Source organism: Bos indicus x Bos taurus, chromosome 4 (assembly GCF_003369695.1).
Source record: "Bos indicus x Bos taurus breed Angus x Brahman F1 hybrid chromosome 4, Bos_hybrid_MaternalHap_v2.0, whole genome shotgun sequence".
In the NCBI taxonomy this organism is placed as follows: Eukaryota; Metazoa; Chordata; class Mammalia; order Artiodactyla; family Bovidae; genus Bos; species Bos indicus x Bos taurus.
Window position 1 is genome coordinate 5,249,853 of NC_040079.1, and position 21,630 is coordinate 5,271,482.

The 21,630-nt window shown below is 42.8% G+C and overlaps 1 protein-coding gene across 18 annotated transcripts in view; it reads left to right on the forward strand.

Moving 5' to 3' along the window:
• Positions 1–21,630, forward strand: part of KMT2C (lysine methyltransferase 2C) — a 254,936-nt gene that overhangs the window by 206,772 nt on the left and 26,534 nt on the right. For all 18 annotated transcript variants that reach the window (XR_003510636.1, XM_027538533.1, XM_027538516.1 and 15 more), the window contains 11 exons: positions 1,256–1,388; positions 1,612–1,826; positions 3,422–3,495; positions 4,571–4,753; positions 5,137–7,026; positions 7,462–7,754; positions 9,786–11,614; positions 12,720–12,831; positions 15,431–15,509; positions 17,019–17,082; positions 18,892–19,124. Coding sequence is in view for 17 of the 18 variants with exons in the window: in XM_027538533.1 (XP_027394334.1) it covers positions 1,256–1,388; positions 1,612–1,826; positions 3,422–3,495; positions 4,571–4,753; positions 5,137–7,026; positions 7,462–7,754; positions 9,786–11,614; positions 12,720–12,831; positions 15,431–15,509; positions 17,019–17,082; positions 18,892–19,124 (5,105 nt within the window). In the remaining variant the exon portion in view is untranslated. The remainder of the gene's footprint in view (positions 1–1,255; positions 1,389–1,611; positions 1,827–3,421; positions 3,496–4,570; positions 4,754–5,136; positions 7,027–7,461; positions 7,755–9,785; positions 11,615–12,719; positions 12,832–15,430; positions 15,510–17,018; positions 17,083–18,891; positions 19,125–21,630) is intronic.

Below are 21,630 nucleotides of genomic sequence, written 5' to 3' on the forward strand. Positions count from 1 at the left end.
TTCTGTGGTGCAGAGCGTGTTGTGGGCAAGGCACTTCTGGTTATTTTTCTTTCCAACCATTTGGCAAATGATCAGGTTAGGAGTGCTCTGTCACTGTGCCAGGGGTGCCAAGTAGTAGCGAACCTCATGACTGATTTTTATTTGCACAACTAACTGGTGATGCAGGTGTGGATCTCCAGTGTTGTTCTGAGTGTTAAAATTATCAGTAGAGGCCATGTATTTATTACTTGAAAGTGTGTCTCTAAGTTGGAGGGGTTTTTTTTCCCCCTCTTCCAGTTTTATTGAGAGATAATTGGCATACAGCTCTCCATAGTTTCAAGTATATAGCATAACAGTTTACCTTACATCATGAAATGATTACCAGTGTAAACTTATGGAAGGGATTTTTGAAGATACACCCAAAAAAGGTGTTTTTTGTGTGTGCCCTTTTTTTTTTTTGGCTGGAAAATTGCTTGGCTAAGGACAGTTGACTGACTACCAAATAGTTTAGGAGAACAGACGATCACAATAAGGGTTGGAGTTCTGTGTTTGTGCAGAGTTTGGGGAAACACAGGGTGGTCTCATTATGGTTTACCTCATGTCTCTGAGGGAAAGACGTGAAGGTGATGGAATGTGAGTTAAAGCGGACTTGGTGCCTGCAACTCCAAGTAGTGCAAATTCCATATTTTTAACAGTGATCATCTAGTTTATAATGGTAGGTGCAATACTGCGTGTTCCCAACTATTTTAGAGAAAAAGTGCCAATTTAAGAATAATAGGTGGGGTTTTTATTTGTATATGAATATCTGTTCATAAATTTTGAGTGAAGAAGAAGATTTGATAAAACCTAGCTATCATTTCTTGAGATTGATTTTTTTTCTTAGAGCTCATATGTGCTGCATACTTACTGCATGGGAGGCACTGTGCTAAAAACTGCACATACAGTATGCCGGTTACATACATTACAGAATACCTTCGTTTTATTAAAGTGGTGATTGATTCTGCTTCTTACAAGTAGCAGAATGAAGATTCAAGCCTAGGGCATCAGACTCCAAGACACATGCTACTCCCGTCATACCATGATGAAGTAAACAGAATTATAGAGAAATACAGAGAAATATTTCAGAATTTTATAGCCAAAAGTCGCTCTTTAAGCAATATTTTACAGTATAATATTGGGGGGAAATTCTATTTTTGAGTAGTATTACAGATTTTTATTTAGAAATATTTCTGTTACTTTTAAATTATTTTTGAGTAATATGCTTTCTTCTTTGAAGATGTCTTTTCACGGATGCCACTCATGAACGGCCTCATTGGACCCAGTCCTCACCTCCCACACAATTCTTTACCTCCCGGAAGTGGACTGGGAACTTTCTCTGCTGTAGCGCAATCCCCCTATGCTGATGCCAGGTATTTAAAAGCCTTGACTTTATATGGAAACATGAATCATTTCTGTTATATAGGTGTTTATCAGTCTGACTTACTGTGACCAGTGTTAGTGTCTTAAAATCATGGTGATCTTTGCTAAAACCCATCAAACATTGTAGGTATGGGTTTAATGAAAGTGTACTTGACCATAGTACTTAGAAAGCTATTCTGTGTTTATGAAGTAAAGTTGTTTATCATTTGGCAGGGATAAAAATCCAGCGTTTAATCCAATGGCTGGTGATCCTCCCAACTCATGGACATCATCGGCTCCCCCTGTGGAGGGAGAGAATGACACGATGTCAAACGCCCAGAGGAGCACTCTCAAGTGGGAGAAAGAGGAGGCCCTGGGTGGGATGGCAACAGTAGCTCCAGTCCTCTACACGAACATCAATTTCCCCAACCTGAAGGGAGAGTACCCGGGTAAGCCATGGGTGTGTCACTGCTTTCCGTTCGACTGGCTTTCCCACACGTGTGCTGAGAGGCTCTGGGTTTTTGCTTCCCGACACGAGAGGGCCCAGTATCATCATCAGTTCTGACCTAGCGTGACTCTGTGCAACGTGAAGATTCCCTAGGTACCTAGAGGCATCTTGCATTTTCTTCGTGCTAAGCCCTGTACCCATTTGCTGTTTGCTCAGAGTTAATTTCAGTTAATGAAATGGTTCTGGCTCTGAGCAGTCTTCTTAAATACGTGGAAGTCGGTACTGTGTTACATGCATAGTTGTAAAAAAAAATTCCTAGAACAGAAACTTACTACCTATTCAGAAGTATTAAGGTAGGCTAAATTAGACCCAGTTCTAAGTATTATTCACATGGAAACTAACTTATTATTTCCCCCCAACTGTCCAACCTGTTTGAAAAAAGCAGATGGTGGGGTATTACCATTTTTTGAACATTCTTATTAACTGGAGGATGAAACATTTGGATTAACGAAATGTCACTGACAGAATATTTGTAAGCAAATGCTGATTTATTATCTTGAGTTAATGTTGCAAGACAAATCAGGATTTGAAAAGGACGTTTAAGCTTTGTCTTGAAATAGTTTCCCAGCTGTCAACATAACGGCACTTTTAAATTACTGGAAGGGCACCTAGAAGTGGATGTTCTTACGGACGATCCCTGTCTTTTATGTGCTTTTTTGGTTTGGACGCCTTGTAGTACTTTATTCATCGTGTATAGAAATAAATGCTACTGAATCTAACAGAAATCAGTGGTTTAATGCTGATAAATCAATGGTTTAATGTTAAGGCAACATACACATTCTTCAAGTTATTTTTTTTTAATCACACTTCTTTTTGCTGCTTAGAAAGTTCTGTTAAGTCACTTAAAACGTCAGTGTAAATTGTCCTTAGATTGACGGTATAGGTTTTCTTTTTTAAAGATAATTTTCTTTAATAGATGTACCATGCGATTCTAGAACTCAGGAAATATCATGTTACGCCTGTTGGCCTCTCAGCTGATTGCCTTTGTCACTGGGTTTGTTGAAGCTCTCTCTCTAAATATGGACAGGACCGTTTGTACATGTGCTGCTGACTGTTGATTGCACCCAAACTTCAGTTTCGGTCCTGTCCCGACACAGGTTGAAATCACTGCTTTGTCCGTCTGTGTGTGAGCAGTACTGATGCTTATTTTTAGTACTGGTTACTTTCTCTGGGTCAGCGTGATAGACTGGTCTCACGTATAGATGTTTTCCAAACTTTGAGCTTTGTTCTGGTAGCATCTTACGTAGTTGAGGGAATTTATTACATTTGGCTTAACTTGATCTTGGCTGCTTAACTTTGATGTAAAAACTTCGGCTCTGCAGGTGAGATTGTTCGTGAGGCAGCATTGCCTTCAGAGTTACGTTTGGCTTATTGTGTACCAGGAACTCAGTAGTGTACAGAGAACTAAATATAGGAGTATTCACTTAAGAAAACATGGACAAGACAGATTTAACCATTTGTCGTTTACCAACCGTTTTATAAGACACGTCGTTATTGTGGCTCTGTAAGTGTGTATGCTGTGTGCTTTTGTTGCAGACTGGACGACTAGAGTGAAGCAAATTGCCAAGTTGTGGAGAAAAGCAAGCTCACAGGAGAGAGCACCATACGTGGTATTTACAAAGCTGCTGTGTGTTATATCCTTAAACACAATACCTGAACCTTACGCTCATTGTCTTAGTTTAATAAAAAAAATTTTCCATTGCAGAAGAAACCTATGTTTTTGAATACTTGTACAACTAATAACCAGCTTTGTTTTATAGTGATTTCCTCACTCATGATGTCTTAATATAGAGGGTGATATTTTCAGAAGCTGGTGAACAGAACCAGCATGTTGAAGATTGGTCACTTATTCTGAGAGCATGGTTAATTCATTTCATTTTTAAATTGTTTTATCTCTTCAAAAAAGTACTAAATTTTGCAACTGCATTAATGTGCCTTAGTTATTTCCACAGTAAGCCCTTTTTATATCAAGTTTAGTAGAGAATCTTTGTGTATCTTAAAAGAGACATATCTGGACACTTTGAAGGAGTTTTTGAAATATGGACTTTGCAGGAGTTATCAGGGTGTTTTATAAGATTCATCATTCAGATGGTGAATTATTTTCTCCCAAAGCGCCAAGTTAAGATTGTCAGCTGGATCCAAATCTTTGCTTTCATTTTAAAGCATTTTAAATCTGCATTATTGTTGTGAAAAACACGCAGCTACTTTGTGCTCTGGGCTTCAGCAGACGTATTGCCAGTGATGCTGACTGCTTGGAGAAAGCAAACCATGGCTGTTTTGGGGGGATGTGTTGATTCTTTGTTTTGTTTTCCCTTGACTGGCAGGGGTAATGGCAGGGTATTTTTAATGTTTCTCAGTGGTGGGTTTTTTATTTATTTTTGAAAGTTAAGCTTCAAATTCCTGATTCTGGATTTGGAGAATTGATTTGGTATTCTTTTCTGTAAATGGAGAGGCGTGTTAATCTTTGTATTTTTGAGGAGTTTGTTACCAGAATTAGAATGGAAACATGCCTTATAAAAGGGGGAGTTGGGGTAGCTTCTGATATGTAAAAGGCTGTAAGTTCTCAAGGATAATATTTCAACTATTTAACCTGACATTTTCTTGCTTTGGTATGATAAAGTTTGTCATAGTTTTTCTAATTTTAACATATACTGGGAGATAATCATCTTCTCCTTTTTTTCAAAGCAAAAAGCCAGAGATAACAGAGCTGCTTTACGCATTAATAAAGTACAGATGTCAAATGATTCCATGAAAAGGCAGCAACAGCAAGACAGCATTGATCCCAGCTCTCGCATCGATTCGGATCTTTTTAAAGATCCACTAAAGCAAAGAGAATCGGAACATGAACAGGAATGGAAGTTCAGACAGGTGTGTGTCTTTTGGGTTTATTTTTAAGAATTAACTTTTTAAATTGGTTTTTTTGGTTTTTGAGAAAAGAGCTATTTATGTCATCATTTCAGATACAGTTCTTTCTAGAATATAAAAATCTGATTAAAAATAGGCTTTCCTTTTTTCAGTAAAATACATTTATGTTGACTTTGGGAAGTTATAGTAAATATTACAAACAATATACTTCTGTGGACATTATGTATGCTCTGGTGAATAACTGTCTCACCTCTTTAGGAATTTATAATTTAATACGGAACAATCTGGAAACTGATGAGAACAGACACATTTTCTGTTGCCCCCACCTCACCCCACAGGGAGCTTTATTATTCCTTAAACATAGGCTTGTTTTCTTGTTTCAACAGCAAATGCGTCAGAAAAGCAAGCAGCAGGCTAAGATCGAAGCCACGCAGAAGCTGGAGCAGGTGAAGAGCGAGCAGCAACAGCAGCAGCAGCAGCAGCAGCAGCAGCAGCAGCTGGGCTCTCAGCCTGCGATGGGCCAGTCCGGCTCAGACACGCCCAGTAGTGGGATCCAGAGCCCTCTGACCCCGCAGGCCGGGAATGGAAGTCTGTCTCCTGCCCAGTCATTCCACAAGGACCTGTTTCCAAAGCCGCTGCCCAGCACCCCCTCCGCCACCCCCTCAGATGATGTGTTTGTGAAGCCGCAGGCTCCCCCGCCTACCCCCGCGCCCTCACGCCTGTCGGTGCAGGAGAGTCTGTCTCAGGCTCAGCCTTCTCAGCCCCCGTCCCCACAGGTGTTTGCCTCTGGATCATGCAACTCCCGACCACCGTCTCCAATGGACCCTTACGCGAAAATGGTGGGTACCCCACGACCACCTCCCGGGGGCCACAGCTTTCCGAGAAGAAACGCTGCACTGGCGGAGAGCTGTGGGCCACTGCCGTCGGGCTCCAGGCCGCCTCAGATGGGCGAGGCCGCAGCCAACCGGCCATCGCCGGTCCGAGAGGCGTGCGCCACCACTGTGGCGAGCAGTGACCCCTACGTAAAGCCTCCAGACACCCCTCGGCCTGTGCTGACAGAGCCATTTCCCAAGCCCCTCAGCTTGCCCCGGTCTCCTGCCCTTTCTGAGCAGACCTCACAAGGCCCTCTCACCCCTGGCACCAGTGACCACTTCCCCAAACCATCTCCTCGGGCAGATGCATTTCAGAGACAGCGGATCCCTGACCCGTATGCTCGGCCCTTGTTGACACCTGCTCCTCTCGACGGTGGTCCCGGCCCTTTTAAAGCTCCGATGCAGCCCGCTCCTCCCTCCCAGGACCCTTACGGGCCAGTGTCCCAGGCACCAAGGCGATTGTCCATTGACCCTTATGAAAGGCCCACGTTGACACCACGACCTGTAGACAGCTTTTCTCATAACCAGTCCAGTGATCCCTATAGCCAGCCTCCCCTCACCCCACACCCGGCAATGAATGAGTCTTTCTCCCATCCCTCGAGGGCTTTTTCCCAGCCTGGACTCATATCAAGGCCAACATCTCAGGACCCATATTCCCAGCCTCCAGGAACTCCACGACCTGTTGTAGATTCCTATTCCCAGCCCCCAGGAACATCTCGCTCCAACCCAGACCCTTATTCTCAACCTCCTGGAACTCCCCGGCCCACCACGATGGATCCGTATAGTCAGCAGCCGCCAACCGCACGGCCGTCTGCACAAGCAGACTTGTTTGCTCCATCTGCAGCCAGTCAGAGGCATTCTGACCCATATGCTCATCCTCCTGGAACCCCAAGACCTGGAATGTCTGTTCCTTACTCGCAAACACCAGCAGCACCACGGCCAAGGATTTCAGAGGGTTTTACTAGGTCCTTGACAAGACCGGCCCTCATGCCAAACCAGGATCCTTTCCTGCAAGCACATAATCGAGGAGCAGCCTTACCTGGCCCTCTGGTGAGGCCACCTGATGTTTGTTCCCAGACTCCCAGGCCACCTGGTCCTGGTCTTTCCGATGCTTTTAGCCGCGTGTCCCCATCTGCTCCCCGTGACCCCTACGATCAGCCTCCCATGACTCCGAGACCACAGCCTGACGCTTTTGGAACAAGTCAGGTTGCCCGTGATGTTGCTGATCAGCCACGGCCTGGGTCTGAGGGGAGCTTTGGGGCACCTTCCAACGCGCCCATGACTCCGCAAGGCCAGCAGTTCTCCAGCGTCTCCCAGCTTCCCGGACCCGTACCCACCTCAGGGGTCACCGACACGCAGAGCACTGTTAACATGTCCCAGGCTGATACAGAGAAATTGAGACAGGTAAACAGCTTGAATCTTCTTAGTTGTCTTAAATGTATTATTTGAGAAAGCTGTTTTATCGAGTAACTTATATATAGATGTTAAAGCAGATCTTTTCAGTATAATTTGTCATACTGGCAGAGAAGAAAAGTGAAATTGGTAGAATCAACACCAGTGAATTGGACTTACTGTTTTATCTAATTTCAGCCTTCATGAGTTTGTAGTGGCATTCTTAACTATGAAAGCTTCAGTTCTGTGGTGGTTATATGGCAAGGAAAAGGACCCAAATCATGTTTATTTTTTTACAACCGATTGACTATTTGTGTAACTCGTGTTTTATCATACTTTGAAATATTAAGATTCAAACAGTACCATAGTGGAGTATTAGAATCATTGAGGCTGAAAAAGGCACGGGTCAGTAGAAGTCCCAGTCACCCTGTGTTTCCTTCCGTCCAGCGACAGAAGCTCCGTGAGATCATCCTCCAGCAGCAGCAGCAGAAGAAGATGGCCGGTCGGCAGGAGAAGGGGACCCAGGACCCAGGGGCAGTGCCCCACCCAGGGCCCCCGCCACACTGGCAGCCAGAGAGCGTCGGCCAGGTGTTTGCCCGGCCCCCACCCCCCTACCCTGGGAGCATCAGGTCTCCCATGGTCCCTCCTCTGGGACCTCGATACACCGTTTTCCCGAAGGAGGCCCGTGGAGTCTATCCACCTGATGTCAGCGGTATGGGGATGAGGCCGCATGGATTCAGGTAAGGCTTTTCATTTCATGCCAGAGTAAACTGCCAACAGAAGGAGATGCCCAACTGAAACGACTTCTTTTTACCCTTTTTTAATTGAAGTGTGGTTAACTTGCAGCACTGCGTTAGCTTCAGGTGTACAGCAGCGTGATCTGGTGTTTCGTACATTCGTATATTCTTTGATGTGACTCTTACGACCTCGTTGCTCAGTTTTACTTCTTGATTCCTTTGAGATAAAATCAATGTTATTTTCCACTAATGAGAGGTCATAGATTTTTTTCTAAATCTCTAAGTACTCTACAGACTAAAAACATTCCCTTTGTTATTAAATATTGACTGTGCTAGCATTATGTTACAGCCACAATGATATTGTTTATCATACTAATCAAACCTCTAATATGTTACTGCCATATTCAGTCAAATATGTGATGTGAATTATTTTCTTCTTAGATTTTTAATTTTAATTTACACTGCAGTGGCACCCCACTCCAGTACTCTGGCCTGGAAAATCCACGGACAGAGGAGCCTGGTAGGCTGCAGTCCATGGGGTCACTGGGAGTGGGACACGACTGAGCAACTTCACTTTCACTTTTCACTTTCATGCATTGGAGAAGGAAATGGCAAGCCACTCCAGTGTTCTTGCCTGGAGAATCCCAGGGACGGGGGAGCCTGGTGGGCTGCCATCTATGGGGTCACACAGAGTCGGACACGACTGAAGTGACTTAGCAGCAGCAACAGTAAATATTTGTGAACATTTCCAAATCGAAAGGATGTTTTCCTGTAGGAGTTTCTCATGATGAAATAGGGTTGTAAAATTAGTGGTTTTCTCTTTTGAAATGACTAGTAGAACGGTCAGAGCCAAATGTGGGCCTGAGTTGTAATAAGGAGGCATTTCTTTAATATATGCTTTTCATTTTATCAGGTATATTTTTTAGTCTAATGCTTCATGTTAAAGTCTTCCCCTTATTTTTCTTTTTTCTTTCTCCTCACTTTATGCCTGTTACTCTGTTTATATTTATTTGTACATGTTAAGTCGCTTCAGTCCCCATGACCCCATGGACTGTAGCCCACCAGGCTCCTCTGTCCATGAGGATTCTCCAGGTAAGAATACTGGAGTGGGTTGCCATGCCCTCCTCCAGGGGATCTTCCCAACTCAGGGTTGGAACCAGTGTCTCTTGTTAAGGCTTCTGCATTGACAGGCATGTTCTTTGCCACTAGCACCGCCTGGAAAACCCATATTTGTTTGTAACCTGCCTATCTTTCTTTCTAGGAATGAGGTACAATACAAATACAAGTTTTTCTGTAATTCATTCATTTACTGAGTCTTTACAGATGATGCCTATCATTCTTGTCTTACTACCCCTGATTCTCATTCTTTGAGCAAATAGGTTAATCTGTCCAGTCATCACCTTTGTTTTCTTAAGTGCAGAGACCTGTAAGTCTCTGGTAAAATTCATTAGACCTCCTACTCAAGTGTCCCCCTAAATCAGCTTCCTCCACATCATAGCCTTCTTTGCAACTCCAGTAGTATATGCTGATTTGTAAACAACCGATTCCATCTGCTTGTTTGTTTTCCTTTGTCTTCGTTTATGATCTCTGTCAGATGTCATCAGAGCTCAGGTATGGTATTTACTGTAGAGTATGTGGCAAAAATTTATGTTCATATAGATTCTTTATAATACTTTCTAATGGTGATAATTTTGTTTTTACTAAGTCATTATTACATTTGGCAACATTTTGTGTGCTTACTCAGTCGTGTCTGACTCTTTGTGACCTCGTGGACTGCAACCCACCAGGCTCCTCTCTCCATGGGATTTTCCTGGCAGAAGTACTGAAGGAAATGGGTTGCCATTTCCTTCTCCAGAGGATCTTCCCAACCCAGGGATCAAACCCGGGTCTCCCACTTTGCAGGCAGGTTCTTTACCATCTGAGCCACCAGGGGAGCCCTATCTGTATTTAATCTAAAACTTTTCCTTTTTATAAACCTGACTCTGAATTCAGTACTTTATGTTAACTATCTGTGTTATATATTTCTTCTTTTAGGTTTGGATTTCCAGGAGGTGGTCATGGCACCTTGTCAGGTCAGGAACGCTTCCTTGTACCTCCTCAGCAAATGCAAGGATCTGGAGTTCCTCCACAGCTCAGAAGGTCTCTATCTGTAGATATGCCCAGGCCGTTAAATAACTCACCAATGAGTAATCCCAGTGGACTTCCTGCACATTTCCCAGCACAGAGCCTGCCGGTTCAGCAGCATAACATACTGGGCCAGGCCTTCATTGAGCTGAGGCACCGGGCCCCAGATGGGAGGCCCCGGCTGCCCTTCCCTGCTGTTCCTGGCAACGTCATTGAGGCACCCTCCCATCCCCGCCACGGAAGCTTCATTCCCCGGCCGGACTTCCCAGGCCCCAGACACCCAGACCCCATGAGACGACCTTCCCAGGGTCTCCCTCATCAGCTGCCTGTGCACCCAAATTTGGAACAAGTGCCGCCATCTCAGCAAGAGCAGAGCCGTGCTGTCCATTCGTCTGCGATGGTCATGAGGTCTCTGAGTCATCCCTTGGGTGCTGAGTTCTCAGAGGCCCCTTTGTCAGCCTCTGTGCCAGCTGAAACGACATCTGAAAATTTACAGGTGACCGCCCAGTCTTCTGATGGTCTCGAAGAAAAACTTGATTCTGATGACCCATCTGTCAAAGAACTCGATGTTAAAGACCTCGAAGGGGTTGAAGTCAAAGACTTAGATGACGAAGATCTTGAAAATCTAAACCTGGATACAGAAGATGGCAAGGGGGACGAGTTGGACACTCTGGGGAATTTGGAAGCGAACGACCCCAACCTGGACGACCTCCTACGGTCGGGGGAGTTCGATATCATCGCCTATACAGACCCGGAACTTGACCTGGGAGACAAGAAGAGCATGTTCAACGAGGAACTGGACCTCAATGTCCCAATTGATGATAAGTTAGATAATCAGTGTGTATCTGTTGAACCTGAAAAAAAGGAGCAAGACAACGAAAGTGTGGTTCCTTCTGATAAGCCTTCTCCTTGGAAAAAATCCACTGTCAGCAGCGAGATCAAAACGGAGGTACTGTCTCCAAATTCTAAAGGGGAAGCCACATGTGAAAGTGAGAAAAGTGAGGACGGTAAAGATAGCGTTGATCCTCCCTGCCCACCAGCCTCTGCTCCTCTGGACGGGAGCGACGGGGACAAGGCTCCTGCGCAGCCCTGTGATGCAGACCTGCTGGAGAAAAGGGCTACGCGAGAAACGACCGGCCCCAGCCCGCGTGTGGCTCGTGGGGCCACTCAGCCGCCTGCTGAGGATGCCGTCGTCGCCCCACGCGGCACACCTGGGCCAACTCCAGTTCTCTCAAGTTTGCTTGCTAATGAAAAACCTGATTCTGCAGACGTGAGGCCGTTGGCATCTCCAGCACCAACTCTGCCGGCCTCCCCGTCTGGCCACGTGTCAAGTTTGCCTCCCCCTCTGATGACACCGCCTGGTCATGTTTTGGATAATACCATGAGTTCTAACGTGGCAGTAGTCCCTCGACTAAACCATGCTTTCCCTCAGGGTGTGCAGGTAAATCCAGGCTTCATTCAGGGTCAGCCGCCAGTAAACCACAGTTTCGGGACAGGCAAACCTGCCGGTCAGCCTGTGCCCTCGACAAGTCAGCCTGGGACCAGTGGCATGTCTGGGGCCCAGCAGCTAATGATTCCTCAGACGCTAGCCCAGCAGAGCAGAGAGAGGCCCCTCCTTCTGGAGGAGCAGCCTCTACTTCTGCAGGATCTTTTGGATCAAGAGAGACAAGAACAGCAGCAGCAGAGACAGATGCAAGCCATGATCCGTCAGCGGTCTGAGCCGTTCTTCCCTAATATCGGTAGGAGTTTCTCCGAGTTTCAGAAATTACTACCGTGGGCTTTGGGTGGAATGTGGTATGCTTACAAGCTTTTTTCTGTATTAAAATTACATGTGGCCTAGAGTACTGAGGGTTGTATTTCTGTTCCTTCTTCAGCTTTGAGATGAAACTGACTAAGAGTTTTAAGATTCCTCCCCAGTAAATCAAGAAATTACACTCTTGGAGTTTCAGACATTCTCAATTCTATTTTTTATGGGATGACTTAATAGAAATAAATCTCTTTTGGTTCATTCCTTCTATATATTCTCATTATTGCCAGGTATTTTCAGAGTCATTGAAAGGTGAATTTAAAGAAATTATGCTAGGAGAAAACTTCTCATTTGTACAATGAATGCTTGGCAGTTTTTTTAGTCATATAAAGCTCTCTAACTTATTTCAGTAGCTTACTAATTTGGGGGAACGTGCCTCCCCCCCCCCCCAAAAAAAAAAAAAACAATGCACTAAGAATGCTTGAGTGTCTCTAACACAAAGAACTAGCAATCAGGGACACATTCCAAGGAATCCTTTCTTTTTTTTTTTTTTCTTTTAATGCTTCTTTTTCTAAACAAAAAAATTGACCTTCTGTCATACATTCATTGCCAGTTCCATCATTTTAGCCCATTTCTATATGCGAAGAGGTCTTTTCCCTTAGCCTGTCCTTATTATCAGAACTTGATCCATTTTTCTCTTGAGTAATAACCAATTTAGCAAAAATTCCTTAGTATTTGTAATAAGTGCAGCTTCTCATCATGGTGGAACATTCTGCTGAGCCTTGTGAAAGTTCAGATGAATGGAATTCATCACTTGAGGTTACTGCTGTCATTTCCCTTATGCCAGTGTTTGACAAATACCTTGTTTAGATTCTTACAGGACTAAGGTATTAAATGCGTTGATCACTTAGATGGAAGTAAATTCAGGATGAGGTTCTCATAATTCTTTACCTAGAATAGAGACCTGTAACAGTGATTGTTAAATAACAAGGAATAAGAGTCTAAGTTGTGTGATGTTTGTGAGTTACGTTACCTCTTAGTGTCACTTGAACCAAGTACTGTGAAATAAGTAACTTTAAAATATGTTTGTTCTTTAGATTTTGATGCAATTACAGACCCTATAATGAAAGCCAAAATGGTGGCCCTTAAGGGCATAAATAAAGTGATGGCACAAAACAACATGGGCATGCCGCCGATGGTCATGAACAGGTAGGTGCTGACGCTTCTCGTGCTCGCTGTGCATCAGAAGCACACGCAGTCACTGCTAGCTGCTGGAAGGAGCATGTAGTGACACAAAGCTTGTATTCTAGGGATGAATGGGAATTATTTCAATTGGTTGTGATGTCAGCGGAATATAATCAAAAGCAAAATGCTGTACAAATGTAAAGATCGAATTTTCATTCATTTCAGGGTAAACATAATAAAGCATCATAGAATGGTTTGCAAGATTGACTTGACTAAGCAGGAAATTCAACGTATTTAAGTGCACGCTTGTTTAGGTACTTTGGAGTAGGTAACGCTGACCAAAAACTGCTTGGGACAGAGATGCTTCATCCAGAGTAGGCAAGGGTGAGCAGGGAAACAGACATTAAACTGCTCTGTGCTGAGAATAGAAGATGGTGTGTTAGTCTGAAGGTTTTTTGTTCCATCAGAGGACGTATGAGAGTTAGCACTTTGAAACTTTATAAGCCTTTTCACTATTAATAGGAAAAAATGCAAAAATTACACATCAGAGAAGATTATGAGTTATTCGACTCTCTTAATTTCTGAAATTATTTACACCCCCTAAGGGTTTCTTAAGTTCTGATCATGGACCATCATCAGAATTATGTGGTAGCTTTTTTAAAAATTCCTCTAAGATTCCTTTACTCAACTGCAGACACACTGAACCAGAGTATCTGGAGACGGTGCTTGTGGTTTTAGTGGGCACCATGGGTGGTTCTTTTGTATATTGCTGTTTGAGAACCTCTGTCCATAGAGTAGGCATAGAGCCTCAGTTTAGCCTCATTGCTTGTTGAGTGTGGGTGATCGTGGAATTGAATGTGAGTCTACATGAATTTAAACACAGTTCTTCAAAGGTGCTTTGTTGGATACTTTGGAAATGGTTGAGAAGCATAGTTGAGATCAGAGAAGAGACTGTAATGACTTGCATGCACAGCGTCTGTGAACACTGTTTCTCCTTCATGAGGATTCTTAACTTTTTTATGTCGTGGACTTTTTGACATTCCAGTAAAGCCTTTGAACTCCTCAGAATATTTTAATGCCAAACCAAAATATTAAAGAGGAGATCATTTATATTTGAAATAGTTATTTAAATGTAAAAGTTACAGTATATGTGCTTCTCTAATACATGAATAAATTTGGCAATAGGTCTAATAACTACCATAACTTCAAAAGAATGATGTGATGAACCTAAATGACCAATTGGGTTTGTGCAACAACTTTTGCCATGAAAATAACAAGTTCTGTTTTTGAAAAATCACAGTACTGCTGATAATACTGTAGTTTGCTGCCTGTAGTCGAAATAGAAGGAAATTGTAAATTTAATTCTGCACTTTAAAATACAGACCTGAGATTTGGAACCCCTGCTCCTTCAGCATAAGTCTCTACTTAGACACACTGATGTGTTAGTCAGCCGGCAAGTTGTTAGCGCTTCTGCTGAGGTCTTTGAGGAGGCAGAGATGATGATCCCTCCTTCATGTGGTGGCATAAGTTGAGGGTGATGGACAGTGAGTGCTCTGTGGATTGAGAGCCCATTCCACACCAGGCTATAGTGGGGCCTGGTGGCAACAGATGAATCAAAAAGCTGAGTAAAAAAATTAAAAAGCTTATGTTCCAAATTGTGATTAGACGTTAATTATAATGTTAGACATAGTTATCTACTTAGACATTAATTATAATGTTCGATAAATAATTTGGAAGATATACGTTGAAGCATTTGGTAACTCTAGATGCAGTGTTTTCATTCAGAGCGGTAATGTTTCTGAAGTTTTTAACTAGAGTAACATTTTGCCAGATATTTTTAACCATGTAGACTTTTTCTTAGTCAATGACCAGTTTTTGATTTGCTCTAACCTTTAGACATAAGGATATATGAAGGTTCTTAATTAAGATGCATCTTTTGTTTTAAATAAAGATCAGAATAAACAGTTTGATTATGTAAATTCTAAGAAAACTATGCCTTCATTATTTTCTAAAAGATTTGAACTAGTTTTAATGTCTACTGAGGCACGTAACCGAGCGGGCTGCCTGGAGCAGCCTCAGGCGCTGCAGCCACACTAGTCACTGTGGGGACGTTGGTCTCTCTGGGTCTTCCTTTCATCACAGGTAAAACGAGTAGGAAGGATTCGCACGCCACACAGTTGTGTAGTAGCTGCTGCTGCTTCTAAGTCGCTCCAGTCATGTCGGACTCTGTGCGACCCCACAGGTGGCAGCCCACCAGGCTCCCCCGTCCCTGGGACTCTCCAGGCAAGAACACTGGAGTGGGTTGCCGGTTCCTTCTCCAGTGCCTGAAAGTGAAAAGTGAAAGGGAAGTCGCTCAGTCATGTCCGACTCTTAGCGACCCTGTGGACTGCAGCCCACCAGGCTCCTCCGTCCATGGGACTTTCCAGGCAAGAGGACTGGAGTGGGTGCCGTCACCTTCTCCGTCGTGTAGTAGGTTGGGGCACAAAAATACAGGGCCCAAGTCAGTGCTTTTGACAAGAGACACGTTGCCATTAGTCCTCCTTCCTTAGAAGAAAACGGTTCAGGACGTAAAGATGATGTTAGTTGCAAATATTTCTTTGATGCTCAGTTATTCTTTCTACAGGTTCCCCTTCGTGGGCCAGTCAGTGGCCGGGGCGCAGAGTGGGGACGGCCAGACCCTCCTGCCACAGGCAGCTGCTCAGGTATTGCCGCCTGTCGCCAGTCACTCTCGAACCCTAGTGCCTTTCCCTGTGTGTCTCACTAGGCTTCACAGTGAGGCCACTTCCAGGAAACAGTGGGAGTCCTAGAACGCTGCCACAGTGTGCTACCGGCTCGGCAGAAATAAGATACTTCACTGTTTTTTTAGGGGCGAGACAAGTTAAGGTTAAAACATTGGCAGTTTCTGAAAAGGATCTGTTTGTTTAAGGGTAGAAGGTCACTTGGAGGGAAGCCAGGTACTTAGGGTCTTAGGGTTTGGTTTCATTTACCTTTAACTCCACGGAGACGTTTTCACGTCCAGCATTTTAGAATTCACTCATTACATTTAAATGTAAAACTGCTACAAATTCCAGAAAATAATGATTATAGTCATTTTATTTAGATACAATCACGTGGTGCAATTTATTCCTTGGAATAATTTAATTTTGAAGTACTTAACATTCACAGTAATCAGCTTTAAGTGTAAATATTTAGTGTCAAGTGATGTCCAGGCAAGTTAGAACTACACGTTCTATTGTGTTTTCAGTTTTTCTTTTCACCAAGTTCTGCCTAGGAAAAAAAAGAAGAGAAAGCCACCTACTTTCTACATGTCTTTTGGGCACTTTGTTTTTGCCCTGCTTTAGGTTTATTATGCTGATAATTATATTTTCAATAAAAAAGAGCCATCTGACATTGTTGAAAAAACATAGGCTTCATAGCTGAGTTTAATCCGATTTCCACTATGAGTTTATTGGGATTTTGGGGCAAACTTTTTAGTCTCCATTTTCTGATCTGTCGATGTTACACCACCTGCTTTGCAGAATTTTATGGTTTACATTTAGTGCATTCTGGGTGCTGATATTATTTGTCGTCTTTACTTTGTCTACAGCTCATGTCTAACAGAATTTGTGAGAACTCAGTAAATGCTTTTTCAAAGTTAATTTTATTTATCAGATTGTTACCAGGGAATTGTAAGATGATAACTATTTATTCAATCTCCCTGGAAAAAATAAGACATTCAATTAGAAAATAAGAGTAATATTTAAATTAGTGTATATTTGTTTTATTACTTGTGCCTGTTAGAGATACCTGTTCTTGTTTATAAATAACTTTGTGAAGTGGAATTTAGTAAATCTGGAACCCATGTTTCTATGTCTTAGTTGCTGAAGAAACCAGGTAGATTTGATCACAAAGTAGGGTTTTATGTGAATCTTCAGCTAAGTACTATTTGATTTGCCCTACTATCATATTTTTGATGAATAACCTCTTAGTTCAAAAATAATTGTTTTTCAACTGAGACCCAGCAAATAGAACAGTTCAGAGGTAGTTTAAAATTTTCAAAAAGTAGGTTGTCACCACAAAATTCATTCTACTTTTTATCGAAACAAAAGCTTCAAAGATGTCATAAGAAATTAAAGTTTTTTCCCTTCCACTTCTTTTTCCTTTTTTTAAGTTTTTGTCCCCCTTTAACTGAAATGTGGAATAAACCTATTTGTAAATTTTACTTATTTTAGGATGGCAGTATAACACATCAGATTTCTAGGCCTAATCCTCCAAATTTTGGTCCAGGCTTTGTCAGTAAGTATAAATCTAATCAGTTACGTGTTCTCTGGGGATTGCTGGTTTGCACTATATTTGTGTTCTTCTAAAATCTTGGAGTTAGTGTAGGTGTGTTATTTGAAGTCAGAGTGCCCTCAATCTTTTTATTAAACATCACTGCTGCCCTATTAGGGTCCTCTTCCTCAAGGCATGTATTTCATTGCTTTTCCTTTTTCTGTGCATGAATACTTATGGTTAGAGATGAGTGTTTTAATACAGAAAAATCATCTCCCCGTTCTCTTCGGTGCTGCTGCTCTTTTTGTATATAGACTGGGCACTTCACAATCTGTGGCGTAAAACCACTTCTTTTCTAATGACTGTCTGTCAGTGACAAGGACACTAAATGGGAACAGCAAAGGGCGTGTGCTTAAAGAGGAGCCGGGCTTAGCAGCATGGTGTGAAGAAGTCAGGGATGCAGGATGCTACCACAACCTCCTAGTTACCTTCAGGGGTCCCACGGTGCTTCAGGATAGCGTTTAAAGTTCTCCCCAAACTGAACCTTTCTGAACTCTCCAGACTGTCTAGCTAACTTTTTTTTCACCGTTATTTTTCATTTTGCTCACCTCTGCTCTCCTGGTTCCAGAAACCAGAAAGGCTTTCCTTGCGGTAGGTCTCATTCTACCAGAAGCAGAACTTCTGAAATCTTGTGAAAAAGCCTGTTCTAGAACAATGCCCTGCAAATTTAGTAGATGAGATTCAAGTTCATACACAGATGGAACTTCTGGGTTTAAGAACAAACCCAAAGTCCAACCTTTTGAAATTCCCCTTTCATTAATGATTATAATTTGAATATATATTTGCCTTAAAAACAAGTGAACTACTATAACCAACTGGCTTTTTCTGGCTTTATTGTGCCCATTGACTTTGGGTGGATTCTTATTGTATGACGATATTCTGTTATCATTGATGTAATTTTTCAGCTAATGTCCTTCTTGGAATTGTATTTATTCATTTCTTTGTCTTAAAGTGAGTCAAAATGGTATATTCTGAATTTCACAACATAAGATGACTTTTTTTTTCCTTAACTTGGCATCAGTGAAGTAAAGTGCCCTCAAAGAATAAAGTAGGAATATTGCTACAAGAGGAAGAGATACAACTGTTTGGGGAGATATTAATGACAGTCATACAAGTGGAAAAGATTTTACTTGGTTAATGGCTTATTTATAGGAATATAAATGACAAAATTCTTAAAAATCATCAGTTTTTTTAACTTACAGATTTCCTTTATAAAACAGACTTCATATTGGTCCTTTCTAAAACATTCTAGGTTCTTTCCCTGTTAGTTCAGGACATGTTTTCACTATTTAGAAATAGGGGAAACCTTATAAACTTTGGACAGTTAGCATGGGAAATGATACCTGATCCATGCTCTGCACCTTGGTAGGCTGCATCTTACTTCGTCTCTTCAAAATCTGTAATGTTGAGTTAATCAAATACAAATGTAGTTTTATTTTAGTTAATAGTGGCTTTCGGGTTAGAGAATTTGATAATTTAGTAGATAAAAAGTATCCTATCAGATAAGTCTTCTGCTTCTCAGAGATTGGGTTTATAGTATTTATAGGTATGAGGTTAGCCTGTGTCCTAAGAATATGCATTCTTTAGTTTTCTTAAATATTTTTCTAAAATCTTCTACTCTATCATTGCATTATGGTCTAATATTTAGTATTATGTTTTCACAATACCTATGACAAGGTCATGGTGAAACTGTTTCCTTACAAAATGGATTTGTGTATCTTGTGTTGGACTCTTTAGGAAATTAACACAGGTGAATTTTAATCTTTTCCTCAGATGATTCACAACGTAAACAGTACGAAGAATGGCTTCAGGAGACCCAACAGCTGCTTCAGATGCAGCAGAAATATCTGGAAGAACAAATTGGCGCGCACAGGAAATCCAAGAAGGCCCTTTCAGCTAAGCAGCGTACCGCCAAGAAGGCTGGGCGAGAGTTCCCAGAGGAGGATGCCGAGCAGCTCAAGCACGTCACCGAGCAGCAGAGCATGGTCCAGAAGCAGCTGGAGCAGGTAACACAGAGCCTGCTCGCGATTAGTCATGAATGGATTTGGTTGGTGGTGAGTGGCACGCAGAAGTGCGCTGTCAGAAATGACAGCTCTCAGACCTCTTCGTGGGGGCGTGACTGCCCCAGTCCTTGCCCCAGAGTCATGGTCACACAGCACGCACTGCCTCAGGCGCCTCTGACAAGCCGCCGCGTCCCGGCCCTGACGTAGGAAACCCTGCTGGAGCTGATAGAGCGGGAGGAATTGAGGTGCTCTCCCTGCACTGAGGGGTCACCTTGCACTCTTCAGCTTTCCTGGAGATAGCACTTGGGGAGAGCCTCGGTTTTCTGTCAGTACTTGGAGTTGACCTTTGCCTTGCCCTGTCTTTGGTTCCCTAGTCTCCAGTGGAATTTCAGATGGAGCATTTGAATCATTCTGGTGGTTGTTTTTTTATACTATGTTTTTATTAGTGTTCCCTCTCAGTATTTTGATCTTAATATACATTGACTGTAAAGGACTCATTCCTGAAATACAAGACCAGGTGGTTGTTATCTTCCATTATAGACCTGATGGTTCTCAAAATGTTCATACTGAAATAGCAGTTATACTTACAGAGATAAAACTTGAGCTTTTTATTTAAAATAAAAGAGTAATAGTGTTTAAAATGCATTAAGGGACCTCTTGGTATTTACTTGAATTAAAAACTTAGGTTCACCCAAAACCTGTGCGTACACATACGGATAGTATCTCTAACACAGTCACCAAAAACTGGGACACCCCCACACTGCCCGCCGCCGCTCCCCCCCCACCATCCTTTGATGGTGAATGTTTGGACAAAGCGTGGTACATTTGAATGATGAAATACTTATTCAGCAATCAAAAAGAATGGAACTGCTGAAATACACCACAGCTGGGGTAGATACAGCAAGAGCATTGTGCTGAGTAAAAGAAGCTAATCCCAATAAGTTATATATTGATTCCATTTATGGAAAATTGTTGAAATGACAGACTTACATAGTTGGACAGTAGTTTAGAGCTTGCCAGGGCCTAGAGCTGGGGGAGGAGGATTTGACCACAGAGGGGCAGTGGCCTGTCTCTTGGCTGTGGTGACAGCCACACTGGTCTCCACCTGTTTTGAAATGCATAGAATTATACATAAGAAAGGTCCATCTTGTTTTTGATTGTCAACATAAATTTTATTCTCCAAGTTAATAGTAGAAAAGAGCAGTTTGATTGACTTGGTAGACATCACAGAAGAGCTTTCTGCATAGGGAACTTAGTCACATGCCCTGTCTTACCTAACCTTCTGAACAAGGGGTATCATCACCACTTTACACAGGAAAGACGGAGGGCAGGAGGAAAGGGGCTGACAGGATGGTTGGATGGCATCATTGACTCAACCAACATGAGTTTGAGCAGGCTCCAGGAGAGAGCGAAGGACAGGGAAGCCTGCTGTGCTACAGTTCATAGGGTCCCAAAGAGTCGGACATCACTTAGCAACTGAACAACAACAGGTAAAGAATCTGCTGAGTCATTGTGGAGATAGATGCGATAACTGATGAGGCATTTTATTTGCAAGCTATGTTGTTGATCTGTCACTAACTCATTGAAACGCTATGTTCTGTAGCATGCCAGGCTCTCCTGTCCCTGACTGTCTCCCAGAGTTTGCTCAAATTCACGTCCGTTGAGTCAGTGATGCCATCTCGCCATCTCCTCTGCCCCCTCTCTGGCGATTACAGTCCTTGTTTAAAACTAGGACTCTTCCAGAGTGAGGTTTCATTTCTCTTTCAGTTTAGTTTCTGGGGCCATTTTTTACTGCAAGTAAATATGCTTTTAAGGATTCTTTTATAAATTATTTTTAGCTTTGTTACTGCCTTCTGGTGTATTTCTATAAATTTTTTATGATGAGGGCCTAGTTTTTTGCATATACGTGGATCAAATCCTATTTAGAAATTAATGCTATACTTGGAAAATGGGACACATCATCTTTTGGCGGCAATCCAGTGTCATCTCTTTAACGACGTGTTCTTAAGAGACTTGTAAAATGTCCTAGGAGAGGGCTGGCTCAGCACCTTCTGTATGCAGATCGTGTTCTGGGTGCTTGTTGTGTGTTAATTCTCCTTTACCAAAGTCCAGTGGTGACTTTCTCAGTTCTAGTAGGAAGCCAGTCAGAGAGAGGAGAACAGGTAGGAGTTCCAGCCACTGGGAAACAGGCCCAAACGATGTGTGCAGAGAATATGCTGGTCGGCCTGGGAACCTGTTGATAATAAGTTGAAAAGCTGTCAGCATTTGGGTCAGTGCACGAGTCCAGTATGCGGAAATGCAGCCATTGTGCAGAACACGCACGTCTCGCGGCCCTGTCTCCCGGCCCTGTCTCCTAGCTCCCTGCGTGAGGCGGTGTGTTCTCAGGACCTGGCTTACATCTTTACCAAGGGGGTCCCGAGCGTCTGCCCCCGGGGCCACCACAGGTCTGGGATGAGCTAGCTCCCTGACACAAGTCAGCCATGGTGTTAGGAGCCTAGTAGGAAGTGTT